General features: G+C 44.9%; 1 protein-coding gene across 2 annotated transcripts in view; it reads left to right on the top strand.

The window, feature by feature from the left end:
* Nucleotides 1-6199, top strand: part of LOC119456055 (RYamide neuropeptides-like) — a 54525-nt gene extending 48326 nt beyond the window's left edge. For both annotated transcript variants that reach the window (XM_037717651.2, XM_049669519.1), the window contains exon 4: nt 4345-6199. In XM_037717651.2, coding sequence (XP_037573579.1) covers nt 4345-4384 — 40 coding nt within the window. In that variant the 3' untranslated portion in view covers nt 4385-6199. The remainder of the gene's footprint in view (nt 1-4344) is intronic.
* Nucleotides 6200-19249: the final 13050 nt, after the last annotated feature.

Genomic DNA, 19249 nt, shown 5'->3' with positions numbered 1-19249 from the left:
TTCCGTTTGTTTCTTCGTTTGCTTTTGTCCCTTAGTTTGGTAGGTTGTTCGCTTCTTTCTCTTTACCAAGTACTTTATTTCATGCTTCTACGCCTCTTTTATTTTCGGTCAGAGCAAACTAGCCAACCAGACGTTTTTGCAGCTAGCTAACATCCTTGTTTTCATTCCTATTTCTCTCTCTCTCTCTCTCTCTCTCTCTCTTTAGTTGCTGTGTTATTTGTTTGTCTGTTTGTTTGCTGTTTGTATCAGATAAGGTCAAGGCCAAGTAGGCACAAAAACATACGATGCGATATCCGTATACGGTAGTTACGAAATTGCGATGGCCCCTCTCGACAACAAGGGCAGCAGCTCATCGTTATCACCGGAGTGGCCAAGAGTCCAGTCATTACAGTGCGGCTGTTTCTCCGCTTTTCTGGCAATGGTGGCCAAATATGAGCGGTGGCAGCGGGACCCACGACAGGATAATCCCATAACCAAAGGTCCCTGTTACCAGATGAACCGTTGCTCAATGGGTTCGTATCCTTGTTCCTGCCGTATGCAACGGCCATTAGCACATATACTACGCTACCCGTTCTCGTTAGCGTTCCTGCAGCAGCGCCAACGTTAGGCTGTTTACGAACGCTCGTCAACCGGTGCCTAACAAAGATGGACCCCGTTCTAAGGTAACCTTCACGACTAGTCATGAAAAGGTTTGGCAGACTTGCAATGGTGTACGTAACGCCAAGTTTTAAACAGAGGCCCTGAGTAACTTCCTTGACAATTCACTTAATGACGTTTCGTCGACTCTGCATAAGCTAACGACACAGAGAAACCAAAATTTAAAAAAGCAGCAAAGGAGAGACAAGATATAAAAGATACTGAAAGCAGTGATACTGAATAACCCGGGCATTGGTGCGCGCGCCTTCTGACATAACTTCTAAAGTGGATTTCTTTTTTTTTTTTCAGCTTCCCTAGTATAGCATTTGCTCCACTGTACAAAACAGCAGGCTCCAAATTCGGGTACTGCCCAGACTCGCAGGACTCTCTGCTAACGGCACAACGTCTGCATGAAGTACGGCGTGCGTCTGGACTCCAGGCCCGCAGGCACAGCACCCAGACACGGGGCGCGCTAATTGTGCACTCGTTAGACAGCAACCGATGTTGCGCTGTGCGGCGACCACTCGCCAAGCGCGAAACCTAAGCTATAGGAGAGAGAGGTGGAGTGAGTGATAAAACAAAGCGACAGAGAGATAGCGCTGTCTGTGTGTTTCCTCTGGCGCGTAAGTGGCGCATCACGTGGCCCACAGTCGTGCGCGACCGCACGTCGCAAATGAGAGTGTGCCTGACGCGTTGCGGATGCCAGCGTTTTTATCTACGCTCGCGCGCATTACTTCGTGGCTGCGCAACGCACCCCGGAAGTCTGACAGACTGACCTCGCCGCGGAAGGGGTCCGTTAGCAAATAAAACGTAGAGGAAAAGTACAAGTTAGCCCGCCACTGTGCGCCACCTTTATTTCTATTGTAACGCAACCATTGAGCCAACGCTCTATTTCAGGAAAACTGGCCATATAGCGTGCAGAAGACGACGACTCGAAGTGATGATCGTGGTTAGGTACAGTTGAGGAACATGAGGTCCATGTAAATGCTCACACCAATTGGCCCCGCAGACGGAAACAGCCAGCCTGGTCGCTAGTTTTCTTTGTGATACCGGAGATGTCGTCATTCGCCCTCAAACAAACCTTGCTTTCATTCATGCATGAAAAGCATAGAGAACGCACCCACGTTTACACGGACGGTTCTGTCTCCTCCAAAAGTTCAGCTCGAGCAGTGGTAATTCCCGTGAAATCTGTCACCATCCAATTCAAGACGTCTCGCATTACACCATCGACGGCTGCAGAACTCGCAGATATCCGTGCTGCTCTGGAATTTATTGGTCCCAAATCATCACAGTCATGGTGCATCTTTTGTGACTCGAAGGCAGCTCTCCAGTGCCTGCTGTCCCCTTTCAATCACGGACCTAAAGCACAATTATCGCAGACATCCGACTACTTCACCATCACGCAACCGAAAAGGGGCACAACATCATCTACCAGTGGATACCGGGTCACTGCGAAATTTCGGGAAATCACAGTGCGGATGACGCTGCCAGATCGGCCCACGATGGTGCCCCTATTGTACCAATACCACTGTCGAGAACAGACGCAGCCACAAAACTTCGTTCCCTCGCACGCGAGCTTACGCAGACTCTGTGGAACACCAGTGATTTCAGCAACGCACGCCTCCACAGATTGGATCCACGTCTGCAACTCCGTCTTCAACCAGGGTTATCACGAGCGGAAGCAACACTTCTGTGCCGCCTGTGGCTCGGCGTGGTATTCACGAACGCCTATTCCTTCCGCATTGGAATGGCTGACAGCCCTGCTTGCGACAACTGTGGTTGCGAGGAGACAATCAAGCACCTCCTCTGTGACTGTCCCCGCTACAATGTGGCAAGAAAAGTGCTCGCGACTGCGCTTGAAAAACTGGACAATCACCCCCTCACAGAGGGAAAAGTTTTAGGACACTAGTCTAGACGAGCTTCGGCACTCAAGGCCTTAAGGGCTCTGCTGAAGTTCTTAAGGGCTTGTGAATTGTGCGACCGGCTTTGAACGTTGTAGCGCGTAGGGTCGCGTTATTGCGCGAATGTTTTTACTTCACTTTTTTTTCTATCACACTTCATTCCCTTTACCCCTTTCCCCAGTACAGGGTAGCAAGCCGGTATTTACACTGGCTAACCTCCTTGTCTTTCTTTCCCTTTCTTTCTCTCTCTGGCCACAAGTTAAGCCATCGTAGAAGGCCGAGTTAAAGGGAAAGCTTTAGGCGGGAAACGTGCGCGGTCCTCTGTGCCGCGGCAGCGTCGGTCAGACGGTGTATCAACAAGTGTAACGTGGTAGTTTGCCGGGAAGGTCTGTTATATTTGTTCGTATTATTAGCTTAATTAATTAGTTAGCTACTTAGCCGGTCAGTCATTCTGGTATTCTCAGTCACGCTAAGAGTACCTTCTTCTCTCTCCTTTCTTTCTTTTCATCTCTTTAAACCCCTTCCCCCGTGTAGGGTAGCAAACCGGACGTGCGTCTGGTTGACATCCCTGCCTTTAGTTCCTTCTTTTCCTCCTCCTCCAGTCAGTCAGTCAAGTATTGGACTAATTATCAGTCAGTCAGTCAAGTACTGGCGCAACGTATCTTAGTACACGTACGAGCGTTATACTGCATTCCTCTCTCATAAAAATACGGCTGCCGCCACAGCCACTAAGCCACCGTAGGCAGCATTTCAATAGTGGCGCAGTGCAAAAAAGGTTTGGGCACTTAGAAACTACACTACTGTCGAAATAATTATGAGCAATTTGTTAACTGGTTATTATTCCATTCAATACCACCGCCTCAGAAGGTAGAGGTGTCCTCGTCGCTATATACTAAGGGTAAAAACAACAATATGGGTCGTATTTCCACAGGGTATGCGACGCACGCGATCTTGTTCAAGTGCGTCGTCGTCATTTAGGCACAACAACGGCTTATACGAGAACACTTCAGCCGAGCTATAGCGTACACATATTCAAGTGGTTCCACGTAGCAACACAGCCGCGTGTATATACAGACAACAAATGCACCACAACATCGATCTCACGCTAAGCATTTCGGCTGTCCCCCAATAAACGCGCAGACCACTTGAATCAGGTTCAGGGAACCACAGCGGCCTGTCTGTTTATCGCGTGTGTCAACTGTCCGACTGGGGTGCCGCGATAAATGCGCCAAAAGAAATAATAAATGCACCAAAGGAAAAAGAAAGAAACGGCGATAGCGAGCGCCCGAGTTCCTTTCACGCAGGAGATAGTATTTCGCACTAAAGTGAGAAAAAATACGTACACAAGGCAGATTTGACGACATAAAGAAAAGTATAGAAAGGGGGAACGGACGCTGGGCGTGTTTTTGTGACCTGCAAGAACTTCAGAGGCAAAGGCTGATACTGCGTGTGTTGCTTGTTTGCAAATTACAATAGAGGGCCATATCACGGAGGTCGCTTTTTTTTTTTTTTTTTTTTGCAAGTCAGGCTATATTGAGCCTCGCACGCCGATTGTTTGAACTTAAAGGGTTCCGCGACCCCGCAACGTAAGTCTGCCATGGACTACTTATCTTCATTAAAGATATGCCAGAGCAAAACATTTCTTTTTTTTTTCTATTAAAAAAATGTTTTCTTTGTAAAACGTAAGTGCCGGCGCAGTTTTGCTGTACATTATATTCTTTATCGTATGTCGTCTGGCACTCATGACGATGCGCCTTTGTGACTAACTGGCGCTCATTTTATATGTTTTTTTTTTTTATTGTTCCAGGAAAGCTTCCGAGGATTACAAGGACACGTCGTTCGAATGAAAGCGACCACCGGCCGACCCCTCCAGCGGCGGTGACATCCGACTTCTCCACGATCTTGCTCGCTACAATGAAAAAGCGCAAGAAGACATGACGAAGGAAAATGGCAGCACACCTGAATTTTTTTTTTTTCGACAGATCCCGCCGACTTTCCTTTAGCTAAGACAACGTATATACTAAACCACGAGGTGCTAAGCGATGAGACATCCTGTTAAGAAAAAACAAGTACATTCGTTCCTCCTGGCCTATTTGTAAAACGAGGCAATACCCAATACGCTCGACTGTGAGAATTTATTCCGAGCTCGCGAACAATGAAAAGTGGAGGATATGTCTGCCAACAAGTAATATAATGCGCATAATGAAAGTATCGCGGGCTCATTTCTGAGACCGTCCCTGCCCCATTTACTTCATTTTCGATTCGACACCCTCCCTCCCCCTTCCATCCTGTGCTGAAATAAACGACTATGAATTCACGTTTGACGCGAGGTTTGTCATCGGCTTCTTGATTGCTTGTATTACACCCTATAGCGTCTCATAGTACAGAGCCGATGCTACTGTGATCCAATGACTTCCCCGGACGAGCGAAGGAGCTGGCCGGCAAAAGCTCGCAAAATGGCTGCACTGCGTCCTCTTGAATACTGTTTGGCAGAGTAACATACATATTATATATATATATATATATATATATATATATATATATATATATATATATATAGTCGATTTAAAGTCTCCATACAATTGTTTCATGCAAATTTGGCTCTGCTCGTTTCGCAGTGAGTGTTCCGCTTGCCTCCAAGCGTGTCCCGCTTTGTTCCTGAATTGGGCCCTCTTTACCAGGGAATTATACCGGAGTTATTTCGTCCAAGCAAGCGCGCCTTAGTCATCCAAGCCTTTCAGGCGCTTTTCGTAATCCTCTTAGAAAACGCGTCGAATTATCGCCGCAAACCTATATAGGCGGGCTGAGGACGCGTCCAGCTGTAAAGCGTAACTATCTCGAACGTCCGGATTATAGCCGCGCTACGGCCGTTAACATTTGAAAATTGAGAGCGAACTCTGTAGTCTCTAGAGTTTATAAGTTTCTTACCTGAGCTCGCCGAATATAGTGTTAATAAAGCTTTACATCAACACCACCGGCCCATACCGACTCTTAATGAACGTATCTTAGGACTTTGTTCTTTCACGGGATAGCTGGTAATTTCTCGAACGCTCGGCGCTTTTCCAGCGATGATGTGCAGTATCGCATTACTCAGACTATACGTATATCCCCAAGATTTTAAATTCAGACAAGAGAGTTTTTGATTTGCATGTGAGAGGATTGTAAAAAGAATATACGCGCGCGTGGTGGTTCGGTGATCACAGCGTCCTTATTCTGCACAACCTCCCTCATTCCGTGGAGAACTGCCCTTCCGTTACCCAGCGGCTCTCCGTCGTCACTCGATTCCCCATTGGCATTCTCATAAACTTAACCTGCGACCCATGCGTTTTGCTTAACATTGCTTTTTTTTTGTCCAGCTATCTCGCGCAAAGCACAAGATACAGGTTCGAGGACTCTTTGACCACGCGTCAAACGTGAATGCGAATGAATACTTAGTATCGCCGACAAGCTTTATTATAGAGCAAAACGAAATAACCCCAAGTCCCTGTGTGCGATGAGCCCCACTTTGTATCTTTCCTCTGTAGTCAGGGCGCACAACCTGCGAGACAATCCCCTAAGAAGCGGCTTCTCCGAAACATGACGGCATCCTTATCTTCTTGTGCTGGGACACCGTTCAAGCTGGATAATATTCTGTATTAAATAAAGGTGACGCATATATTCCAGCCTGCTTTCTGCCTGTTGACTCTATGTTTACTGTGGTGTGCGAAAGGCACAGGTGGATCTAGGCCGACAGGAGCTTGTCGTCTCTTAGCGAGTCGATGTAGCACCTAACGCACAGCAACGTATACTGGCCTCCGTGTACAGAGCCCAAAGCATGCAGTATCGCACCGTCACATCTCATCTTGGTTGACCTCTTTCAGAGTTTGACCTTCTGCCCTGCGCGAAGTGGAAGGAGAGAGTTCGCTCTCCCGACCCACTGCTTACTGCTTTGCTATACCGTCGAAGATCCTCTATCGGTACCTCAGTTATGGGAAGATAATCTATGGCATCAAAAGAGCGAAAAGGTAATCTCAACTCGCTTGTGTTTGGTAAGAATTAGGTAGCCGTATACATCGTGCTTACATATTAAAGAGGCACTATTTAAAGCGAAATATAATGCCGAGTTGCAATTGATAGATTTTAAGTCTGGCATTACAGTTAGTTAGTTAGTTAGTTAGTTAGTTAGTTAGTTAGTTAGTTAGTTAGTTAGTTAGTTAGTTAGTTAGTTAGTTAGTTAGTTAGTTAGTTAGTTAGTTAGTTAGTTAGTTAGTTAGTTAGTTAGTTAGTTAGTTAGTTAGTTAGTTAGTTAGTTAGTTAGTTAGTTTACGGTTCCGAAGAATAGTGGCTATGAAAGAATCAGGGGGAAGGGCTCCGGTAGAAATTTAACAACAGGGATTATTTAACGCGCCACCCAAAGTTCGCTACAGCAAGCTTTTCACATGCCATCGATATGCGAATGCTACCGCCGATGCCTGGAAATCCAACCCACGATCTCGTAACTGGCAGCAGAACCGTCATAGCCGATGAACCAGTGCGGTGGGTCTGGTAATTTAAGTAGGCAAGTCGAAGCGTAGGCAAACCAGAAAGGGCAAAAAAACGAAATCCGTGGGGAACAATGCCACGTTGCGATTTCCTTCGCTCTTTCCCATGACGCCATCGAACTTGGCGGTTTTGTTCTAGGTATAGTTACCTTTTTGTTGAAAAACTAAAGTGCCACATTACAAATAAAAATGAAATAAAACTCCTACATAACAACCTTTGTGATTTTTCCTGCAGGTAGAGGTAATAAATTCTATGATACGGACGTCGTCACGACTCACAGAAGGCTGATGGATTTTGCGCGAAATTCATAAATAGAAATTCAAATATAGAATTCTACCTTTAATTTGCGCCGTAGATAGGTAGATACATTTTCGAAGGAATAAGCTACCAGCCTACATTGATTTAGCCTCGACTTAAGAGTATCCTTGGGAGAAGCGCCCAATGTCACCGCATAAACACATAAACACATACAAACACATAAAAAGAAAAAAAAGAAAAATGTCACGTGCTCCACCTCACACCTCAAATCTGCAAAGCAACGGAGCGAATAAATGTAGCATACACGCCAGGTGCTTCAGTAGAGAAAGGAAACATGGACCACAACGTCTGATCAAGATGCTAACAAAAGATTCTGCTCGTGGCAGAAAGAGAACAGAACCTGCTCACGCGCAGTTGTACATCCTGCTTTTTATAGCCGCCTTGCTTAAAGGGACTGTAAACCCGGAGCAAGTAAAGAGCTATACAGGGGGAGCATTGCGTATAACACTAATGAAGCGAGAAGAGTCGGCCCGACGCGTGATTGTTACCTCATATTATCGCGCGGTAGTTTTAAGTGCTCCCGGTCCGTCAGCGCTCTGCCCGCAGAGCGTGCTGAGCAGCCGAACAAGTGCGCATCGATTAAAGAACTCTCAGGAACAAAATATTCTCAGCCAATACGCTAATACTAAGAGGTCACGTGTTGGACCGGCTTCTCGGTGGACAAAGTGAAGGGCTTCACGTAGAGCCGGCTTGACAAGGCTGGCTGCGCGACGTAATGCTCCCTCCTAATTCGTTTACTTCTTCCGTGTCACCTAAACCAACTCTGTGAAAAAATAAAAACATAATAATAAATAAATCAATCAATAAATCGCGTGCTTCTCCTTTGGGCCTTTCGGGTCCCATCTTCGCACGTCGTGACTCCAACAAGGTCACGCACGTGAACGTCACCAAAGTGAAATCTGTCGATAGGTTCATACACGAGGGACATAATTTCCAATCCGTCTGCTATAGCACGCCTTCGCCATGCCAGCCGCACGGCTGCTCTTCCTCGTCGTCTTGATATTGTCTGTCGTCTGCAATCAACTAATTTCACCTCGTGTAGCGTGTTTTGCATTGCACACGCGAGGCGCCAGCAGCGTGTTGCCGTTAGAGCGGCGTCGTCCTGATAAGCGGGAGTTGGTGGGGCTGTCAAGCAGGAAAAGACAGCCAACGTGACGTTTGGTATTGACGTAGTGTATGCACGTGTCTTCTAGAGAAGTATGCGGCGAGGAGCAGAGAGCATCCGTGAGGAGGGGCCGGCGAAGACGACGAAGAAAGTGATTGCTCGCCGTGAGCTCGGAGTGGTTTAGGGACCCTTTAGGTTTCAAAGAGAAGCTTGTAAATGTGACGATTTTCAGGTCAGAATAGAACACGAGATCATAAAATTATTACAAAAATAATAAAAAAACTGTAGCAAAGATTACCGCCAAGTTGTGAAAAAAAAAGAAAAAAGAATGTGTTCATTCTTTTTTCTTTTTTTTCACAACTTGGCGGTAATCTTTGCTTTATTACCAACAGTATGTGGACCGACCTTCGTCAGGGGTGACAGACAAGGTTACAGGCACTTGCCACTCCTGACGAAGGTTGGTCCACCGACCCAAACTTTTGGGCAATAAAGCAAAGATGACCGCGAATTTGTGAAAATACCTGGCCCATTGAACACCTCTAACACATATATATTGATGAGCGCAAATGTATGGTTTCCTTAGACAAAAGTCAATTTTCAAGAAGTAAAACATGCTTTATTCGGACTAATACTGTCGTACAAGCCGCGCGGCTTAGTTGGGCTAGCGTTTAGAGGGCCGTTCGCTTGTTGGGCCAAATTCATCCGGTCAATCTGCGTTATGGTGAGGCAATACAGGTGGCTCCATAAAGCAGGGCCCAACTGGCTACTCATAAATCGAGATATAAGTCCGCACAACATTGAAATCCAGTAATGTAATAAGCTTTCCTGGTGCAGCATTAACTACACCTCATGCCGCCTAACTAAATCGCTCTCTCGGCGCAGCGGCCACGTTGACGCGTCACCGGCAAGCCGCGGCCAACCCAAATGGACGACCACGCGAGTGCAAAGTCACAGGTTTGTGGTATAGAAGGCGCTGCTGGAATAAATCGTTCGTTCTTATTGGGTTATTCCTGCGCCGTGATATCAGCGCGAGCGCGACATGACAGATGTCTCCTACAGCAGAAGAGACCCACGTCACTCGGAACAGGAGTTGCGGGAATGCCTACGCACTTTGTTGCTCAGCTGAGAGAAGAAGCCACAGGCAAGACACAAGTTACACGTGCTTAGTGCTCCGGTAAACTTAATAATATGGGACCATGAAGAATATTCTAAAGCGTCGAATATCAACGTCTCCGAAATGATTGCCAACGGAATAATCTCGGTACTGCTGTACTTCTCACAGCTTTCTTATAGGCAATGGCGCACCGCAGTATATGTATACGGCCAGCGATAAACGCTTCAGTTCCGTGCAATAGTTGAATATTCCAATCGTTTGCACCCCAACAAACGTTCGCCTGGCTTTTCGTCAAACTCAAGCGTATAGGCGCCTGGGCTTGTGGGTGTTTCGTGTTTCAGCAAAGAGCACAAACTTCAACGTACAGACGACGGTATAAAGGAAGCCACAAGAGACTACTCTCCTAACAACGTTTGTTCGCAAAAGGCGCTACAAATATACGTAGCTGCAATCATTATCTCGGTTGAGTCACATAGTCCAACATGACCAGGTGATCAAACAACGCACCACACAAAAAGAAAAAAAAATGTCTCGCTAAGCATGAGCATAGCCTTACACGAGAAATAACTGAAGCGTAAAATATGCATCTCGGCGAGGGGCACACTTATTAATTTCTTCCAGTCCCTAACCGGAAAAGGAGCTCAGATATCTTGACATTGCCCGAAAGTGTAAGATTTTGCTCGTTTGTTCGTGTTAAAACGTCGCTTGCTCACCTGCGCAGGCCCAACAGTACCGCTGTGTCTTGACGCTGTATATGCGTAGTACTCTATTTATATGAACTTTGCTGGAAGTGCAGCGCTGAGTGGCGCCCTCTCTGTCTCTTGTCCTCATTGATTTGTAGTGTTAGTTGAAGCCTCCGTGAAGAGCCTTTATCGACTAGCTGAGGCAAAGTGAGCTGGTTATGATGCTGAACGTCGACAACCCGAAGCTTAATGTCTAATCAAAGTTTCCTACGTTAAAATGTGCTCCTTTTATTTCGATCCATTTGAGGCTGTGAGAAACAAACAAACAAAAAATAGGATGATGAGAGCGTGAAATTAATGAATAGAGAGATGCTGACCATTATGACAAACTGGAGATGTCTGCCTATATAGCTGACGACCTGGCATGCTATACTCAAACTGTTCACAAAGTTGCATTTCGAAACCTGTAGATTTTAAGTTCACTAGAAGCCCTGGCTCCAGGACACTCCGGTATCAATGAAGAATATGTTAGGGCTGCTTACACCCATGGCGTGTCTGGGTTAAAGCAGTGACTAAAGAGACAGTCATGAATCAAATATAAAGTAAATGCGCAGGCTGGATAAGTATTTTATATCGCTCCTTTTTAAGGCACCACGGATACAATTTAGTCATTAGTTGCGTGGCAGCAAGCCGATTTCACCACGACGGTTGTTATGCTTCAAGAGGCGGATGTTATCTTGCTCGACAAAGCGTGTCTTCTAACGTAATTACGATGCGCCGCTATTTACCTTTGAAGCGATCACCTTCCCGCGCATGTCGAAAAGGTGAGAATGATCTAAGCCGATCTGTGCTAGAGGCGCATAGGGTGATTTGGGAATTTCGAAACTATAAAACCAGTTTCAAGACACCCGTCCCTGTAATGAGCCACGTGATGCATGGACGTTCCACTTAGTTTTTGGTCCACGGTTTTATAACACTTCTCAAGAAAATCATACGTGAGCGGCATATCGACGCACATTTTACGGACTCGGATACCAAAACTGGCGCTATATTGACTGAGTGTTGTAAGTTCTCCTAAATTTCTCAATTTGTCTGAGTATGAATTAATGGGCACGCCTTGAACCATGATGTGATTCAATCCAGTAACTGCAATGCGTGCCATAAAATATTTAATGAAACGTTAATTACTGAAACTTTATTATTTACCTCGCTTTTCATGGTGATTTGTAATGTAAGTAATGCTCGCATTCTAAATGAAGTTTCAGGCATGTGAAAGTGCTTATGCTTCTCTAGATAAGCAGACTTGTGCAGTTGACATTTAACGCTGCCCTACTGTTAAGTTATATTTTGACGGCTGTGCGCGTGTAGAAAGCAGTCCCTCTCTTCTATTGGCTCCTCCTATTTCTACGTTCCCTTCCCCCTCCAACATCATCATCAGCCTATATTTATGTCCACTGCAGGACTAAGGCCTCTCCCTGCGATCTCCAATTACCCCTGTCTTGCGGTAGCTGATTCCAACTTGCGCCTTCAAATTTCCTAACTTCATCACCCCACCTAGTTTTCTGCCGTCCTCGACTGCGCTTCCCTTCTCTTGGTATCCATTCTGTAACTCTAATGGTTCACCGGTTATCCATACTACGCATTACATGGCCTCTCCAGCTCCATTTTCCCCGCTTAATAATGTCGGCTATTCCCCTTTGTTCTCTGATCCACAACGCCCTCTTGCCGTCTCTTAACGTTAGGCCTAACATTTTTAGTTCATCGCTGTTTGTGTGGTCCTTAAATTGTTCTCGAGATTCTTTGTTAACCTTCATGTTTCTGCCCCATATGTTAGCACCGGTAGAATGCAATGATTGTACACTTTTCTTTTCAACGACAGTAGTAAGCTCCCAGTCAGGATTTGGCTATGCCTGCCGTATGCACTCCAACCCAATTTTATTCTTCTGTAAATTCTTCTATAAATTCTTCTACCCCTCCAGCATGCAGGTTAGCAAACCCGTTCTTCTGTCTTCATCTCGGGTTATCAAGTAACCCCTTCAGCACAACAATGACGGATGAAGGACTGGATGAAGTGCTTCCTGTCGCTCAATTCTGCGCACAAGTATAGTGTTACCGAGAGAACGGCGAATACTAAGCGAGGAAGTATCACGCCTTTCTCCTCGCGTATCTACGAGAAAACAAAGTGACGAACAAATGTTCACGCCTCCTCGAGCCCCTAAAGAGTCGCCCAGGCGTAGCAATCACTGGCCCATTCCGACAAGCTATAAGGCTGTCAGGCTAACTAGTTTATTTATTCGCTAGAGAGCGAATAAATTATGATAGATCTCAGATAATCATCGTCAGGTGATTTTTTTATGCCAAGTTCAAGACAAAGACCACTCTCAGAAACCTCCGATTATCCCTGTCCGACGAATACCGAAGTCTCATCACTGCATCTAGCAGACATATACCCTCGACTGCGTAGCCTTTCTCTTGGTACCCATCCTATTAGTCAACATACATTTTCTGCACGCTACACGACGCGTCTAATTCTATTTAGTTCTCATAATCTGAATATAACATCAGTGTCTGATAATAGGCAATCAGCGGTGGTGATTACAGTAATCTGCACAAACTTTTCGCTAAACGAAACAAATTCAGCACAGCTTGGCGCAGTCATTGCGCAGTCCGGTATACAAATGTAGCCTTATGCCTGCTCAGCAGCAGCTTTATTCTAAAGATAAATTTGGTCATCGGGACATATATATAAGCCTGGGCATATTTCTTAATAACGCAGCGAGATTGAACACTCCAGCCTTCACGACCTTGTTCAGCTTATCGCTGACAACAGAAAAGAAAATGTTCTGTAGCGAACAAAAGGTGGCGACCAAAAACAGGAGCGCGCCTTCGGAGATATTTGCGGGCATTTTGTGCACAAATCCTGAATCTCCACATGACGGTGTGCGGCGCTGCTGATTGAGTTGCGTAACAGGTGGTGGCGCAACAGCTTCACGCAAAGTCGAGATTAACGCAAGGTCCGTATCCTGTCGAAAAATCAACAAAACAAACGGATGACGGGGGCGCCGCGTGCGGTGGTCAATATTTAGCAGGGCATCCTCGATAAGATCACTACCGAAAAGCTTCACTATATATGGAAGACGCTGCCCTTTGGAGCTCCGGAACTTCTGGCAAAGGAAAAACAAGGCTGATTAGTGGGCGAGCGGTGTGGAAATCACTTTGTAGCACGCCTCCGTCGAAGATGCGGAAAGATCAATAAAAATAATAAAATACTGCGTGCATTTTTGTATTTGTCGTCAAAGTTGCTGCGCTTCCGCGAAGCAGGGCGAGTGGCATTCGAGAAATCGCCGATTAGGATATGTGAATCGCAGTTCGGCCGTTTCCGATTCGCAGAATGATTCAGCAGTTTGCAAATATTTAGAGGTATGCATGATGTTGTGCCCTGTTCTGATCTTCTTTTTCTTTAGCTTTCTTCAAATTGCTGCATTTAATTTTTATGTTTTAGGTATTGTAGGGCTGCCTAAAAATTAACGCGTGAGCGTTTGACGAGAGGCTGGGTGTTAACATACGTGGTTGTCACGTATGATAAGGAGCCGCGTCTTTATTCAAACTACGTAACTCCAGCATGGACCAAGTATAACACAATTATATCAACCCCTTACAATCAAATCATACGCTAAATTTGCGTCAACGCAAAAGGCATAAAACCCTTGTGTATACAAAACAATTGTCAGTAGAAAGCAAGAAAAAAAAACAATAAGAAAGGCAGACAGCCTGTATATTTGAGGGGCAGAGACCAAGGCTGTTTTGTTGCTCCATCTAACACACTTTCTGACGCACTCACTCAAGGTGACAGGTGTTTGACGACGTTCTAGAGCGATGGCTGGCGATAGCTGTTAGAGCTCCTGTCCGACAGAGATACGCCCGTATAATCTTTCTCGTTTACAGCGACGTCTGTGATAACTCATACTACAGCTTTTCTTAATATCGCAGCGCTTGAGGAGGAAACCACACCACAATGCGTTGAGCATCGCACTGGTCCATCAAATGGCAAAATGTAGGACAACAAGCGTTGGCGAATTGAATTGAAGTGAAGTGAACGAAAATTGAATGTGTTCTGAGTAAGTGTTGTGAGGATGACCCTCGAACTGCAGGGTAAGCTGCACGCTTACGTAAGCTGCAGCTTACGTTTGTACCCGCACGCAGGTTTAGCCTATGTGGGGAAATGAATGGGAGGAGTATAAAATATATATATAACGGGAAAAAAAGAAAAGCGTGGGGTGAGGGGGAGGGGGGAGGGGGGGGGCGTACAACACCATGCGGATTAAGGAAACGTTGCTATACTAGACATGGCAACTATTGCGGACAAACTGGAGAAGTTTAAATTAAATGTAATGCATGTACGGTACGTTTCTGCTATACTTCTGAAAAATAAACATCGTGCAATTTTGTCCACGCTGACAACTGACGCAGATTGTGCAGACGCAAAGCCCTATAGAAGCATATCGTAGCGTCAAGACGTCGCTACACGTAAGCGGCCGTCCAGCAATTCAACACTTCTACCACGATGCGATGCGCCGATGAGCCGTGTGAGGCAATAGAGAGTATTAGATTTTGCGGCAACAAAATTAGGGAGCGCAAACGGCCGGGTGTACAAAAGAACGCAAGGTGAGCGTGGCGACCTGGGTACGCGAAAGGACGCTTGGGTGCGCTTGGGTTAGCAATTGACAGTGCTAACCTCCTCGCAGGCTGCGAACAATGGCGCGCAACAACCCCTCGAGCAAACACGTCTCGCTGTGTGTTCGGTGTACTACGAAGACAAACACAAGTGGTGCGCACAAGTTAACGTTTAACATCAACTCACCACTCTCGTATTGCCACTAAACGGTAAACAACTTAAACATTCGCTGTCAACAACCCCGGCCAATTACCGTCAAACATCACCAAACAGCACAGAAAGCTTAGCTTACATCGATTCCCCGCACTGCGTGTGATCCGCATGATTTTTTTAGCTTCAAGTTAGCAAGCACTGTCATCAACGCGTGCGAAACGCCTTAAAGCAGTTACTTCCGTTTATTCGACAAAATTTTAATACTGCGTTTCTCACATCTGATTCCTGGGTTTATTGTTGCTTGTTTTGCTTTGTTTCAAGGTACGCTAGGTAGACTTTCCAAGAACATGTTAACTTGAACACCAACGTATTTCGTATTGCACCTTAGACACAGGTGTATTGAAGTTGTTGCTAGTTTTTTCCTTCGTTGTTTTTTTCTGCTACATGGACTTACTTCCGTACTGCCCGGTTCCATTTTCACATGTGCCGTAAAATGAATTATTATAAAGCTAATTAACAAGCTTTTGTTCGTTAGTTTATGTGCACATTCTAATATGTCATGAAAATGATAGCTACATTTTTCAATTAGGCGATCTGAAGTAGAGGAATTGCACTAGATTCCTCAGTGCGTTCATGTTCTTCTTTAATTAGTGTTATTTTTCGATTTCTATATAGAGGCTAACAGAAAAGCATCCCGTAGTATTTTATCCTGCGTTCATCTAATGTACGTACGTGTGCCGATGACGAACTTACATTCCGAACTGTGTGCGAAGTAAAAGCTTCCGCTAGGCTTCTCAATTTTACTTCATCGTCTGTATAAGTAGAGAGAAATATTGAAAAAGAAAGCTAAGTTAAAAAATTCACGCAAACCTTCTCTTGGGAGTTATCTAAGTATGCGTAAGCAATGTCCCACTTGCTCATCTCCACGCAACCCGGTGTCGTTATTAATGTTATGAAACTTGATCCTACCAGTATAAACCCTCATCAACCGTTATCAACCTTATCGGACTAGTTCCCACCCTTATCAAACCTTATCAGTTGTTATCAACCTTATCGCAATCTATCCGACCCTTATCATCTCTTATATGTCCTTGTCAACCTTATCCATGACCCGACGCTTATAAACTCTTATCGGTCCTTATCAACATTATCGAACTTGATCTGACCCTTATCAACCCCTTATCGGTGATTATCAACCTTATCAGAATTGATACGATCATAGTAAGCCCTTATCGCTCTTTAGTACCTTAACCATGCGCCTCGAACCACTATCAACCGTGATAAGCAACTATCAACAAATCATCCTCAGTGTGAGTCTTTTTTATTACCGTTAAGGACATAACATGGCAAGCTGGCCAAGGAACAACACAACACACACAACGAGAGCAGTTATACACGTTTACATCTACTGGAGAGTTTCGGCAACGAAATTTATCTTCTATAGTGCTTACGGCTGATTGGCTGTGCGGTTGTTTCACATCGTTTTGCGGATCAAAGAATAACCAGGTTAGAAAGTTACAGTCCAAGCTTGCGTATTCTCCGGAAACGCTTTATTGGTGCTTCTGTTAATGCCGGCCATCATATCGGCATTATAGGGCGAGTAAAAGACAGGGTTGCATGTTTCACCCAGTATTATCACATTTGCGTTCAGTAAGAACACGCGAGCGGTGGCATGGCATAGCTAGTCACCCATGATAATATAGAGATAAAAAGAGCTTCCGGTATTTATTCTTTCAGTTTTTTTTTTTCTTTTGCATTATTCGACACTCACTCAGTTCCCGCTATTGTTTTCTTTATCTGTCCTCGGTGTTTGCAGGTTTCACACAGCCCTGCACAAGTAGTATAGAGTCCACGACGTCGCTCTTATCTTTGGCAAGTCACCGATCGGAGAAACGTCTGCGATAGCGAACGCGAAGAATGGGCCGTGAACGACCAGCGATAAGAGAAACTGAAGGAGTTTAACACTGATGTTATCATAGCGCAATACTTGACGTTACAGTCGTTCATACATCAAGGAAATTGTGAGTAGCACACGAATATTTCATTTTAAACTTGTAATGGTTGTAACACAGCCCAAACGAACAGAGAAAAAAGGTAGGGAAAAAACTACGACACGGCACGCTGACACTCAACTGATTTTATTAAGAAAACATCACTCATATCCTCCTAAGACTCCTTGTACAACACATTGCACATTGCCTTGTACATTTTTATATATATAAATATATAAATTCACGCGGAAGTGATTACGCAAAATATTAATTCTCGGTATAAAGTACGGTGCATGTGTAACTAAAAAAGTGGCTTACTCATATTCTTGTCAACCACTTTCGAGGAATTTGACATTCATCTAGGCCTGTGTGTCGTCCCGGACGGCCGAAAGCAACCTTGAGGTGCGTTTCAAAATCACAGAAATTGCGTGAGAATACCGGACGCGCCAGTAACATGGCAATGTACTACACGTAGTTCCATCTATATCTCTACATTTAAGCAGTGAAATGCAGTTTTTACCATAGCAAACATGAGGAGATGAGCTGTTCACGGACATGGAGACGCATTTTTTGGCATCTAACCGTGGTACCTAAATTTTAAAAGTAGCTTTTCAAGTTCATAACATAACATTAGATAATAAAAACCACCTCGAAGAATGATTATATCACATAGTTGTGTTCGGGTCTCAGGAGGATATGTAAAAGAACCAGAGATCGAGAAAAAGAACACTAAAAGCAAGAACCGAACGTGCGCATGACACAGGGCAAAATGTAATGACGTTGTGAAAATTAAAACTATCAATATTGGTGCAATTAGAGAAATCCCTTATATATATATATATATATATATATATATATATATATATATATATATATATATATATATATATATATACAAAGTACCTCGAGCGGCCAGTCGCGCGGCAATTCTGCATGTATTCGCGGGCTCCTTTCACACTCGGAAAAACACAGGACATGGAGCACTCCTAACCCCACCACCTGAGACACTTATGTAGCACGTATTCAGCAACAGACAGCTATATCGGCAGTTTTTCGTGTTGCTCTACAATTTTCTCATTGACACTTTGATAATTAGGACAGTACTTCTCGAGTTAGATAATTCATTACAATTACCTAATTTATACTTAGTAACAAAAAAATTACTGTACTGGAAACAATACGCACTAGGCTTGCTTCGCATAACGCCGTTCCTTGTTTTTTTTTTTTATTATTATTATTATCGTGCTGCGCGATAGCTGGGACAACCTGTATATAAATCACCGGTGGTTCCCTTGTGCATGTGCCACATATACCTAATTCTTACGTTGCACGCTTCCACTAATTGGCTCGTCCCTGTTCGTTTGCTGTGCGTTAGGCGTTCAAAATGAATCCTAACCCCGCCACCTTGATTCTGCCGGAATATTTCTTCGATTTGGCGCGAATTCGTTCAGAAAGCCCACTGCGGCTTCTTTTGCTGCTCTTCGGGGTTCACTTGTGTAGCGTGCTGCACCTCACAACGTTTTCCACTTCAACTGTTTTACGCTAACAGCCAATTCATTTCAATGCATAACTTTCAGCGCATAAGTAGATAACGACGTCTTTGACCATATCCGGACTGCGAACACCACCAAGTGCCCGAGACTTTGCAACACGCTCATGACGAAAGCAGATAGCACAAGCGGGCAACCAGGACAAGACAAAAGACAGGACGAGCGCTCTCTGTATTTCTTCTTATGCTCGTTCCCTTCTTGTGCGCCCAACCTTCTGGGCGCACAACCTCTTTTGCGCTGGCAGGCATAGGAAGCCGCTATTTCAGCCGCATTGTGTGACCACACGGCAGCAAAGACAGCTATATATGGCCGTTATAGAACGATCTGCAAAACGCCGGACTGGACTCGAGACTTTAAGTCAGCATCACCTTTCATCACTCATTTTTGTCCCTTTCCTCCTTCCTCTGTACAGTGTAGCAGGCCAGAACATACTTAGTAGCTCAGGCCGACTTATCTTCATTTTCTACAGTGATTATTTAACCCCCACCACTCTCTTTGAGCATGCGATGTCCGGTACCACACAGCGACCGTAATTACTTGTGGCATGTCAACAGCTATTTTTGTTCGTAAAGTTATAGAAAACATCACATTGTAGAAATTAG

The sequence above is a fragment of the Dermacentor silvarum genome, chromosome 6, assembly GCF_013339745.2.
Source record: "Dermacentor silvarum isolate Dsil-2018 chromosome 6, BIME_Dsil_1.4, whole genome shotgun sequence".
Classification (NCBI taxonomy): Eukaryota; Metazoa; Arthropoda; class Arachnida; order Ixodida; family Ixodidae; genus Dermacentor; species Dermacentor silvarum.
This window is presented reverse-complemented; position numbering and strand designations above follow the sequence as displayed.